Source organism: Lissotriton vulgaris, chromosome 12 (genome assembly GCF_964263255.1).
Source record: "Lissotriton vulgaris chromosome 12, aLisVul1.2, whole genome shotgun sequence".
Lineage (NCBI taxonomy): Eukaryota > Metazoa > Chordata > Amphibia > Caudata > Salamandridae > Lissotriton > Lissotriton vulgaris.
The window spans coordinates 694,544,989-694,558,477 of NC_141700.1; the positions used below are offsets into that span (position 1 = coordinate 694,544,989).

General features: G+C 42.7%; 1 protein-coding gene across 4 annotated transcripts in view; it reads right to left on the reverse strand.

The window, feature by feature from the left end:
* CMIP (c-Maf inducing protein) overlaps window positions 1–13,489 on the reverse strand; it is a 559,349-nt gene that overhangs the window by 52,646 nt on the left and 493,214 nt on the right. For all 4 annotated transcript variants that reach the window (XM_086945892.1, XM_086945891.1, XM_086945890.1 and 1 more), the window contains one exon: window positions 11,523–11,588. In XM_086945892.1, coding sequence (XP_086802018.1) covers window positions 11,523–11,588 — 66 coding nt within the window. The remainder of the gene's footprint in view (window positions 1–11,522; window positions 11,589–13,489) is intronic.

The window sequence follows — 13,489 nt, forward strand, 5'->3', positions numbered from 1 at the left end:
TGCCAGATTACACCAAACTTTTTTTGCTTTACTGCTGCGAGAGAGAGGGATGCGCTTTAGCGGTATTAGCTCAGATCCACGGAGATGCGCGCAGGCCAGTGGCGTATTTTTCGGCTACATTAGATCCAGTAGCCGCAGCGTTGCCCGGATGTCTCAAATCCGTAGCTGCAACGGGTGTCAGCATTGAGAGATCGGAGAGTGTAGTGATGGGACACCAGTTAGTGGTGTATGTACCGCATTCTGTGGAATTGTTAATGACCAGGACAAAGACTCAGCATCTGACGAATAGCAGGCTCACACGCTACGAGCAAGTCATACTGGCTGCCGAGAATGTGACCCTAAAGAGATGCTCTGTCTTGAATCCTGCAACTTTGATGCCACTTCCGAATGAAGTGGAAGATGAAAATTGTACAGATCATGACTGCCTCGATGTGACTGAACTATGTACCAAACCGAGACCTGATATCGTAGATGAGCCATTGACAGACCCAGACGAAATTTTCTTCGTTGATGGTTCATGCGTAAGAAACGATATCGGTCAGCTGAGAGCAGCTTATGCAGTATGCACGATTACCAGAGTTATAGAAGCCGCTTGCCTGGAAGGAGTACACTCCGCACAGGTAGCTGAAATTGTGGCTTTGACTCGTGCTTGCTTAGCAGGCGACAAACTTCGAGTCACCATATACACCGATAGCCAGTACGGTTTCGGGGTAGTTCATGATTATGGGCAGTTATGGTCTCAAAGAGGTTACATGACCTCCTCGGGTTCTCCTATTAGGAATGGAGAATTCGTGAGACTCCTGTTAGAGGCTTTGCAAAAACCTATGGCCATAGCTGTGGTCAAATGTGTTGCGCATACTAAAAATGTTGACTTTGTATCGCTAGGAAACAGATACGCAGATGAAGTAGCGCGTTACTGCGCAGAGCAGGGATATTCTCACACTGATGTAAAAGTGGGGGGAATCCAGGAAAGAACTGAATTGACCATGTTACTAGATAGTGTAGATACGTGGGATGAATTGAGAGCAGTACAGGAAAATGCACCAGATGATGAGAAAAGGAGCTGGGAAACAGCAGGTTGCGGGAAAAGTGAATTGAATTTTTGGGTTTCTGCCGACGGAAGGGCAGTTTTACCAAATGAACTTGTTAGTCCAATGGCAAGGAAATTGCATGGATCAGCACACATAGGAAGAGATGCTATGGTGAGAGTATTCAGACAGACGTGGTTCAATCCTAAGTTTAGAGTAGCGGCAGAAGCAGTGTGTCAGCGATGTGCGATTTGCCAGCAACTAAACGTGGGTAAGAGAACACCAGTTACATTGAGTCACATAGGAAGGTCTGGGGGGCCTTTCAATAGGATGCAGATTGACTTTATAGAAATGCCTCCATGCAACAGACTCAGATACGTTTTAGTGATTGTCTGCATATTTTCTAGATGGGTTGAGGCTTACCCTACACGTAGGTGCGATACACTTACAGTAGCAAAATTGTTACTTAGGGAGTTGATACCGAGGTTTGGGGTGCCATCCTCTTTGGAATCGGACAGAGGAACTCATTTTAATAGCGAAGTGGTGAAGATGCTGTGTTCAGCTTTGAATATCGATCAGAAGTTACACTGCAGCTATCGACCAGAAGCTTCAGGGATTGTAGAGCAAATTAACAGTACTATCAAGTCCAGACTGGCTAAAGTTTGTTCATCGACATCCCTGAGTTGGCCAGACGCACTTCCAGTAGTTCTTATGAGCATACGTAGCACACCTGATAGAAGAACAGGCCTCTCTCCACATGAAGTGCTAATGGGGAGAGCTATGAGATTGCCATCGGTTCCGACTGCAGCGCTAGTGAACATCACAGACGATTTGATCTTGGACTACTGCAAGGGACTATCTGATGCCGTTAATTCTGTGTCCCTCCAGGTCCAGGCTGCAGAGGTTCCATCAGTACAAGACTTGTGCCATGACCTGAGTCCAGGAGACTGGGTCCTGGTGAAGAAGCATGTCAGGAAGAACTGCTTAGACGTGCGTTGGCGAGGACCATTTCAAGTCATACTTGTAACGAATACCGCAGTGAAGTGTGGAGGTCTGCCAAACTGGATACATGCCTCACACACCCGAAGAGTGCCAACACCTCCAGAAGACACAGCTCCTCTCTCGGATGAGAATCCGGCGGGAAGCGGAGAAGCCATAGAGGGGGAAAGCCAAGCTGTGGAGGTGATCGAAGAAACTGAAACTGTGTTGGAACAGGAAGACGAAGGTCAGAACACTAGTGAGACCGAAGTCGCCTCAGGAGAAGAAAGTAATTGGGAGTCCGACACAGATATCGAGCAAACTGAGAGTGACCAAGAGACAGGTCCTAGAACAAGGAGCAGAAAGACAAAGAGTGACGAAGCCAGTTGGCCGGAGAGAAGGAAAAGGCCAAGTTCGGAAGGAAAGAAAGAAAGAACTCTTGCTCCGATCGTTGAAGAATCGGATCAGGAGGAAGAGACGACAGACTCAGGAACTGAGAGTCCACGAAGATCGAGAAGGGTACGTGTGCCCTGCAGAAGGTACGCCACCCCAGAGTGGACTTATCTAGCAGATGTATTGGGGACAGAAATCTGGGAGAGTGAAGAGCGTGAAAGTAATCGATCTCGATCCATTCGTGGCAGTGGAGATATGGATGTTGGCGCCTGGACTCGAGACTGAGGGGTTACTGACTTTCACACTTCCCATACCCCCACGTTTGAGTAAAATTCAAGATCTAGTGCTAAAAAGATTACAATTTCCAACAGTTGGTCAGCAAATGTCAGAAGAAGAAGAAAAAGTTATTCGCTTTGAACTGTTAATAATTGTTGTGAAAGCTGCAGGTCCGAAAATAATTGTTGATGCATAAAAGACTTTTGTACGTATGTTATAAAGAAGAAGATAACCTAGCACCGAGTGGAAAGAAGAATAAAATTAGGGATTACATTTAGAGGACGGAGAAGGGCTAGGGTTGTCTGCTGCTAAGAAGAGAAATGACAGTTTTGTGAAGAAGATACCTGTTGATAAAAAAGGCACTTTAAAGATTGTGAAAGCAAATAAGCAACCAAAGACTGGAAAGAGAATTCTCACTGGAGAACGAGGTACGCTGTTTGATAACATGGAGAACGGCAACCCAAACAGAAAAGCTAGATGTATAGTAGGTACACTTATAGCAATAGTGATATTCCTCATAATCATAGTAGTAACGATATCTTACATGACAGGATATGAGAATGATAAAGAAATAGCGAATGTAAAAACTGTAACGACTTTGAAACCTGCTCTTGTGGGAAAAAAGGAGGAGAGCACTGTTATACGTGAAAAGGCGTTACTTGCAGATGAAGCTCGTAGATTACACGTAGACGAGTCACAGGGGAACTTTAGGTCAAATGCGTATGCTAAATTATTGTACGAATATATCGATGCCATGGAGGCCAAAGATTGCTACGTTTGTATGCAATTGCCGGCTTCTGTAGACGAAGGCATTAGATATCACCATCTCCCATTAACTTATGGGATAACATGTAGTTTACTGCTTAGTATATTTTATGGTAGAGAAGGATTTGAGTACTACTTTTCAAATTATGATTCGGTACTGCCTGAAGTTCCGAATTATAAGCAAATGGATAAGTGGGACTATTACAAAAAGGAGGATAGACTGGCTAAGTTCTTTCTTCCTTGGGATACATTAGATACATCATATGCACGTAGAAATAATCTGACTTGCAAAGTATCAGAGGTAGAGAAAAGGTTTATAGCACAAGTAGATGATCGATGCAGACGGCAGAAGATTCTAAAAATGTCAGGACAATGGAAAACAGACTGGACAGAAGAAGAGAAGGCACATAAAAAGAAAGGTAGCAATGGTCCAATAGCATTGGATAGAACGCAGAAGGGAAAGTTATGTTTAGCTCGAAGCAAGACATATTATGAGAGCGAATTTGTAGGTGAAGTTAGTTGCGAGCACTCTTTTAAACTAGAGTACTACACGAAAGATTTTATGAAAGGGATGCAAGCTATTCCGAATGTGTATTTTGTATGTGGGAGAAATGCCTATGTAAAACTGCCTGACAATTGGTATGGTTCGTGTTACTTGGCAATTGTCTTCCCCAAAATATATCATGCAAAGGATTTAGCGATCATAGAAGGAAAGGCTTCGACGAGAACGAAAAGGGAAGTAGGAGATGCGGAAGTAGTAGGAGATGTATTTGGAGCGATGTTTCCATTGTTAGGTTTGATTCTTAACGATGTTAAAATTAGAAGGTTAGCGACAGTCGTGGATAGATTGTCTGCCAGTACTGCAAGATCATTAATGTTAGTAGAGGGTGAGATGCAGTCGATTAGAGCTATGGTTTTACAGAACAGACTTGCTTTAGATGTGATATTAGCAAAGGAAGGCGGAGTTTGTAAAGCTTTGAAAGTTCAGGAATGTTGTACTTATATTCCTGATAATTCAAAACCACTTGAGAAAGTCATACGGAACATTACACAGATTCATCAAGAAATCGAAGATTTATCAAAAATAAATGTTTGGGAAAAAGTAGTAAATGGAGTGGGAAAGGTTGGAAATTGGTTTGCTAATCTTGGCAAAAGTATAATATGGTACATATTAAAGCCTGTATTAATAGTATTAATTTGCATAATTACGTTATTAGGATTAGTAAAATTGTATAAATGGTATAGGTCGAACCAGTTACAAAGATCGATGAGAGACCAGGAAAGGAGACTAGCTGTTTTACAAGATCAACAGTATAAAAGTCTGAGAACGCTCGAATCGATAAAAAGAGGAACTGATGTAACTAGTTCTGTATAAACGATGTATTCAAATTGCTTTTAGTGATGACTCCTAAAAGTCATCAAAGGGGGGAACTGAGAGAGCGCAATTTGAATGTAAAGTATATCGTAGCCATATCTAGACGTATATGTTATAAACGTAGGAAGAAAATGCATATCGTAATGTAAAGTTGGCGATTATAGCATAAAGGCCAACTAATGTGATAACATGGTATAGGAAATGTAAATGTATTTACGTGTTAAAATGCATTAGATTTAGAAGGCCGTATACATGATGGGTAAACATAGGAATGTGTAGAAATGCTTAAGAAACATAGAACGTGCACAGTAGAATTCGTGTACGTGTGTAACTTTAAATGGAGAAACGTGGAGAAATAACGTGGATAAATGTATAGAGAACTTACATAACGATGTAACCAAGGAGAATGCATAAGTTATACTCTACGCAGTCGTATTCTATGTATTCTATATTCGATGTAAAATGTATTCAAGTATAAAGTACGAGTATATAAATGTATGCCAAAGGTTATACTGTGTAGAGGGTTTCTGTAGGAATGCTGGAAGAGTTTAGGTCATTTGTGATTGTAACCTAACTGACCAAGAGTTCGCAGGAGCATAGTCAAATGTATGTAATTTAGTGGGCTTGTAAAAGTCGTAAATAGCTTGATGTGGACGTGAGAGCCAAGAAGTCTAGCACTTGTTAGATTTAAGGTGACAATGCCGGACGGAGCTTATTGCTCGAACGTGAGGAGAGACACTTTTGAGGTGAACTATGTTTTGAAAAGACTATTCACAGGATCTGGAAGGTTAAAGAGTTGCAGGTATAAGTTAAAGCCTTGTCTAAGTTCATATGACATTCGATCTGAAAGAGTCAGTAAAAGTCAACGGTGAGATGATGAAGATGACATCTAAGGAGAAGGGTCAACTTAACGAACGACGCAAGGAGTGGACCAATGGAAGAAGCAGGAAGTTGACATCATCGGGGAAAGTCCGTGGTGGACGTCAAGGGGCGTTCCACCCACACTGTGATTGTGTATTTTAGGGACAGCACCCCGGGGAGAAGGGAGCGAGAACAGCGAAGGGCTCAGGGCAAGCAAGAGCGCAGATGACTTGAGCGGATGCGCGGAGAGATCAGAGCGCAAGGGAGCAGTAGGCCGAGGACCCTTAGAGAGCAGATGGGTAGGCAGATAGGGTACTGCTTCTGAAACTTAAGATTTCCTTTAGAGGCTAAGAGAGTTTGAACTTCTTTGGAAGTCAAACTGCTGACACCTTTTTAGGGAAGAAACTTGCGAAGTAGGGATGTCACGTAGCATAGAGTAGGGACAGTTTTAACTTGATGATTTTTATCTTACTGCAGATGACGCAGAAGGAACCACTTCACATCGAAGCTTAAGATTCTGATATTGTAATTAATTTTGTATTTTGTATACTTTGAGATTTTATCCCGAGTGGATTGTATTGCATTCAAAATTACTTCATATAAAACTTTTAAACTTTATCAGTTGTAAGTGGTTCTTCAGAGTGGCGTCAGTTAATGGGGTTTATCTAACCTATGTGGGGTTGTCTTTTACTCAATGACAGATATCAATCGGTCCGAAAGTGACGAATGAGATACATTATTAAATTAATCATAATCATAATTTGATATCAAAATCTCATTCCCCGCAGTGGTGCCAATCACGACTGAAATACTACGTTTTTCACATTATTAGCTGTGTCGATCACCAGCGAAGGCTGGACTTTAGTGTGAGGTAAACAGCAAGCTGGCAAAGTTAGAGGCTTTGTGGTAAAATCTATGTAGAATGCTGCTCAGGGGATAGCTTTCAGTGAAGTGTGGGTTATATCCAGCATATCTGCGAGCAGGGATATAGCCATTGTTGATGCAGGACGAGGACAAGGGCTTTCACAGTTTAGTGGACGTTGAGAGGCAGGCAGGATTTATTTGAGCATACAGACTCTATGGGCTTTCTTGTTCATGTGATCCTTAAAGAATATATTTGAAACCACCAAAACTGGCTACAGCAGCCTTAATGGTTTTAACCTTCAACCATTGTATATGGGGCTGAATTGTGCTGCCATTGATTAGCATAATATTTGTCTAGGTCTGGTGGCGATTCAAGCTGGTGTTTGACACCCACATAAGGAAAGTAGCTCAACACAATAGGAGTTATTGTTGACGAATTAGAGTACATTTTTATTATACTGCCATATCGATAAAGGGAGGTGTCTATCAATTACAATGCGAACTGTATATTATCTTTTGCACAGTGATATGTTGCTATGTACTGCATTTCTAGTTGACATACTAATGCTAATGCCTTGCTGAATAAATTAATAGATGCATGATGGTTATGTGCCTGCAATCCTGATAAGACACCACATATGAATGGAAAGATTGGAGGTCAACTACACAAGTCTCTTAGAACAAATTTGTCTCCCTGAGAAAATAGCAGGCTCACCATTCCAGCGCCATGCTGAGATGCATATATTGGAGCAGTGGGTGGCTACTAAAAAGGTCAAAGACCACACACAGGACTGGAAACACAGGTAGGAGTAAAACACTGATTTCAACATCTAGTGGTACAATTTCAGTGCTACATCAGGGATGGAATTAAGACTAGAAGATCCAAAGCAGTCTGTGATGGTCTGCGTCTGGAGCTTGATGGTGATTGCCCTCTAAAGAACATTTCTTAAGAAGGAAAGATTGGTAATTGGGCTCGGTGAGATTTCGTGGGGAAAAAAAGTATAGCCAGTTTTGGGTGAGTAGGTAAAGCTGCCTGTAGAAGCAACTCAGAGCTTCATGAGGGTCCTGATGATAGTTGAATGGCATCTTTGTAGGTAGTTGCTTTTGGGGATGTGACAATATGGTCTACGGATTGAATGGCTAGGGGTTGGAAAGGGTGATAGGTGTGGATGCTGTGAGGAGGTATGCATGGATTGTCTTACTGTGCATTTTTAACATTGATGGTCTTCCTTCAGGTGTTGATTGTGTGAATTAAATGGCTGTTGATCTCTAAGGATTCGTATATGGAGTGATTGATCGGAGAATTATGGTGTGGTTCTTCTGGTGTTTAGTAGTGTTTTGGCTTTGACCTTGTTGCTAGCTTCTAGAAAGATTTTGAAGCAGCGAATGTCAGCCTTGAGGGCTGTGAGGTGTCTGGGATTTGGACATGCCTTTTACAGTTTGTGAACAGATCTTTTATTATTGCTATGTTTCAATGTGCAACAAGGAGTTAAGTGTGTGGATTTGTGTTAGTTTATTTGGTAGTGGAAGCTTGGGAGAGGAGCAGGGTAGTCGGCAATGGGTCATAAAATACAGTGAGTGCCAGGAACTGTCTAGTGTCCATTGTGGTGGATGAGAGGTTGTTAAATTATACTGATGGGAAGGTTCTGAACAATCATGCGGAGATTAGCACTGCATTGGGCTGGCCATGTGTCAGGGTTGGTAAGGGTTTATAATGAATGAAATGGCAAGATACTCTATCTAGTCACCAGTCATGCGATAATGTATCTAGGCAGGGTGATACTGTGCAACCAAGAGGAGATCCCTGGTGTTCCCTTTGGAAAGAATGCATGTGCTCATGTGAGCACAACTGGTATGGTCCAGGACAGAAGCATTCTTTTGTTTTTGTTCTAACCAGATCTGGATCAGATAAAAATGAGCTGGATGGAAGCAAGAGCTAGACACTTTTAAACAGTTAAATTAGCAGTGTCCACCACCGGTTCATGGGGTCAAGAACCATGCCAAATTTTCAGAACACATGAAATACATTTATGTATAATTAATTTAAATTGAAGTAATTTGCAGAGCCAGTGATTATTCAGAAAATCTGGCACTGCACTGTCTTTCTAGGCCAAAGTTAAATACTTCTGAGTTGAAGAATACCTGTCTTTTGTTAACAACGTTTACTGCATTTTATGCGTATCTTGTATACTTACCCATCAGTATTTTCCCCCTTGAAATAAAATATCCTTCCCTCCCCCAGTAATCAGTAACATCTTCACCTTAATGCAGTATCCCATATAAATAAATAAATGCATAGTAACAAGCCTTCTTTATGGAAAGCCTATTTTTTTTAAATGCCCACAATAGATTTTTTGCGCCATCATTTTCCCATTTGTTTGTCTCAATGTTGCCATACCTCACTCTCCCCCTTAGTTTCCAAAATTGTTAAGTTAAGCCCACTTTAACTCCAAAAATGTCCATTCTACAACATTTCGGCTGGCTGAACCTCCCACAACCTTTCAAAAGAGGAAAATGTCCATTACTTACAAGCTATCTTTCCTCTCTTAACTAAATAAATATTAATACAATCTATTTTGGTGACTCTGTCCTAATTGTTCTTTATTTTCCACACAATATTTATGAAAGTCTAAATTTCAGGCCTTATTATTCCTTTGCTAATGGTATGGCAAAACATGCACAGCTTCCAAGTATAGAGAGCTCCAAGGAGCATATTTAAGTTTGATCAACCAAAGTAGGTCAAACTTACACAGGTTGCCATTGGCCTATGGTTGGGTCTCATTCTTCTAGATAAACCCCTATTAACTTGTCACACTATCTGTTGAATGGCACATTATTGGGTGTACACTGATATGAGACTGCTTATTTATTGGTGTGCTAATAGGGGTTTTTATTCTCATGTGTGATGGTTTATTGGCTGTGAGAGAGTTGCTTGCCTTATCCTTGAAGATTCTGGGAACCTATGGGGTATGGCAGCGGTTTGAACATGTAATTGAACATTGGGTGTATGCCAGCGGTTTGAACATGGGATACAGGGCATCCAATGTTTATGCGAGTAGAATACAAAGAGAAAACTCTGGGTAACTGGGATGAATTCCAGAGGATTTCTCTTAGAAGTGGGTAGCTGGTTGTTTGCCAGAGAGGTGCTCAGGAGCTGGGTAGGTGCCATGCATGCCAGAGGAGTGCACACAATGTACTTTGAGGATGTGGTGTGTATACCTGCAAGGTGCACATAGTGGTCATTAGGCATGTGTAGTGTATTTAAGCTGAGTTCACGCAGTGGACGATGACTATGTGGAGTGCATGTTGTGCATGCCAGAGCAGTGCGGCTAGAGGATTCTGGGCCCAGGAGGTTCACATCAGCACTTTGAACAAATACCTCTGAGTACACAGACACAAATGAATCACATTTAATCACAGTGATCTCTTGGAACGGGCAATGAATTCCAGAATACCAAAAAACTGCACGCAGTGGACTCTGGGTATGTGAAGTACATGCACTCAGTGGAAGTTTAGCATTCATGCCTGCCTTCTGCAAACAGTCGCCCTTGGAATGGCGTATGCCCACAGTGAATCCTCGATTTGTGAAGTGCTTTTCTGTAAAGTGCACACAGTGGGCTCTAGCAACGTGGTGTACACACCAGCACAGTGTGCCTGCTGTGCATCTCTTCATCTCTACAACACTGGCACTTTGTGAGGAAGCAGTGACTGCATGCCCTTGCTGTACTGCTGCTCTTAGCAATGACATAACCTGGCTTTCCACAGACTCAAGTGTACTCATTAACGACAGCATCAGATAAGAGCGCCGCAACTGTAATTAACGTGCTGTAGAGAAGGCAATTAATGGCGGCTCTGCAGAGTGTTGCATCATCGGCACAGTGCAAGCAGTCTCTAGGGTTGGGGTCAAGAGCAGGTTCGAACGCATGACGCCATCTTTTATTGACAAACCCCGGCCCTGGCGCAGGTACAGAGGATCTGCGCTCCCTCCAGGGACCAGGTCCCAGGTGGCCCCATAAGTTGGCAAATGGCACAATTATACTTGGTAATTTTCGCCCTTTGAGGTTTGTATTTTCTCAACAACCGCTTTCAGTAATAGGTTTCCAAGGGATCTCTGCTGTCCTCGGGATTGCAGAGTGGTTTCTTTTTTCCATCAAAACAAAGTCATTTGAACGTTTTATGTTTGTGGTGTTGACAAAACATTCTTCTCGCTCTCGTGGTTTGCCTTAGACTCCTCGCTTGCGATTGGCAGCCGGCCACTCTCTTCAGGGTCCAGGCTTGGGAAGTAGAGGCGAGGCGGTGGCAGGCGTGACCCAACAGCCTAAGCTTTGCACACTCGTGCACACTACAAACTATTCTTTCCCCTTGTCTGTCTAACTCACCCCAGTCCTTACTCTGTAAGGTTGAGCCCTAACCGCGGAGATAGGCAATTTCTGCCCCAGACCCTCAAATTAAGATATACCCCTAGCTATCTTCAGAAATCTTCTTGTTATGAAAAAGTTTATCTACAACCATATGGTTGTAAAAAGCTCCTCATTCCCTCCTCATCCTATTTGATGAAATGGGAAAATATGCATGGGGGCACGCAATACATACTGGCTGGAACAAATGGGTCAGGAAGTAGACTGTGGTGAGAGGTGTGGTGCAGCGTCCAGAGTGCTGACTCCAGAGAGCGGGGCTCACGGTTCGATCCTGGCACCCCGGCGGCAGCTCAGCTCAGCATCATGTGACTCTGGGCAATAGCTCACTTAATCTCCTTGATGGCCCCCATTGCCTTGAAATCTTAAGGAGTGATATGTTTGTGCTTTACAAATATGGATTAATATTATTATACTGTAACGAGGAAGACTTTGACTCGGAGTAATGATGATTACCAGGAGATAGCTGAAGCGTTACAAGAGTGTGCAGGAGCCAAGGAGATCATGAATGTGAAACAAAGTCACTTCAGAAGTCAGGCAACCACAGAGGTTGAAGCAACAACTTACTCTTTCGGGAACGGAATGGGCTGAAGCAAACTGGCTAGGGCTGGTCTCCAGTCATCGTAGTCAGACCTAATAGAAGGCAAATAAAAAAAAAGGGTAAAAGCAAACAAGTTATTGTAAAACAAAATGAAGGAAACATGATCATCATGAATAAAACAGAATGACAAAAATAATGGTAGAGCTAAATGTTTCAAAGGAGCAGCACAAGAGGCCCTGCACTGGACTAATGGCTGATTGACAGAGGGAGAGGAAGAAAGTCTAACACCACTGTGTGTTTACTCTGAGACCTCTCCAATTCCCAACTCATTTCTGACGCACGGTCTGCATGTTCTAGACAAGACAATCACTGTTCTGAGCTACAATTTACACAATTTCGAGTTGCACAAATTATGTGAAATAATTTAGTGCTACAGAAGTAGTATCCATCCATAGACACACAGTGCTCGCGTAGCACGTACGCTAACAATATAGCTAGTGGTAGCAATATAGCTAGCGGTAAAGCCTGGGCATATGACACACTAGCTCCAAAGCCATGACAAATCCCCACTGATAGAAGCTTGGAAGTAGACCCCCCCCACCCCACAATCCTGAAATTACTTATATTTGTACTCCTTGGTGGAGTAGAAACGAGTATGGCCAATTAAGATTTCCATGATTACCATGCCAAAGCAGTCTATCCCTTTCAGGTCTGAGCACTGGAAGAACATGGTATCAGCAATTAACTCCTCCTGGCCTGTCCATTTATTCTGCTGGTGTTCAGTGCTGGTACACTAGTCTTGGTCAGCCACTTTTCTTCTCTATAGACTGTTCTACTGTCATGTAGAGACCGTCGCAGGGTGGTTGCAGACACCCAGTTTTAAACTAATGCATGACTTTTATACTGGTCTTCATCAACAATTGCCTCTTCGGAGATTGTTTATTAGTAAAAGCCCTCAGCTCACTGGGTCGGAGTCTGCCAGCTCAATCTCCGCAGCACCAATAACTGAACACCTGATGGCATTGATAGGTAGACATCATCAAGAAGGCAGGACAACACTGAGGTGCTGTGCAATCTAGTGCCAACCCAAGGAGTTGTGCAGGTGCGATGTAAATCAAATTCTTAGGAGGGACCTTATCAATTTAAGATTTAATTCACAACGGTAGGTTTAAGATTCCACATTCACCACAGTAAACTTGAGGGGCCACATGTCTCCAAGAAGCTTCCATGTTAATCAATCAGTGTGAGCTTTGACAGTCCCACAACAGCTTCAACGTTTTGCTACAGATCTTATAATGTAGAAAGAGAGTGTGAGCTTCCCTATTTCAGGACAGGTTTTTTTTTACATTCACCACAATTAATGTGAGCATCCACATTCTCCACTCAGAGTGCAAACATCTGCATACTCCATAGTGAGTGCAAACTTCCCTACCGGAGGTGTGTCTACTACATTTTATACAGTCCCAACAGAACACATTTGAACACACACACACACACACACACACACCCACACACACGAACACACACACACACGAACACACGCACACAAACACGAACACACACACACACAAACACACACACCCACAAACACACACACAACATGGGTGACATGAATGCACCTATAATGTGTACCCAATTCAGGGTACTCTTTGCACAATGTCTAGAATAAAACACATATTCAGAAATTTTTTGACGACCTCTAAAGAGAGCAGCTGCCTAAACACTAGAGGAAGAGTTCCAGAAGAAGACGACTTAACGGGAAACTGTCCATCTTTCTGTGCACATGAGTTAAAACGGAGGGAAAAGGGTTATTTGTAGAAACTGTTTCCTGCTTCTCAGCTCCCTATCAGACATGTAATGTGTGAGTATGTTGGTGAGATAGGAAGGGGTTCGACCAGTACGGCATTGAAAAGTAAGCCAGTAGAGGGGCCTTTCAGCAAATTGGATATGGTCTCATTTTCTAAGGCAGGATGTTTGGGAGGTGATGCTTAAA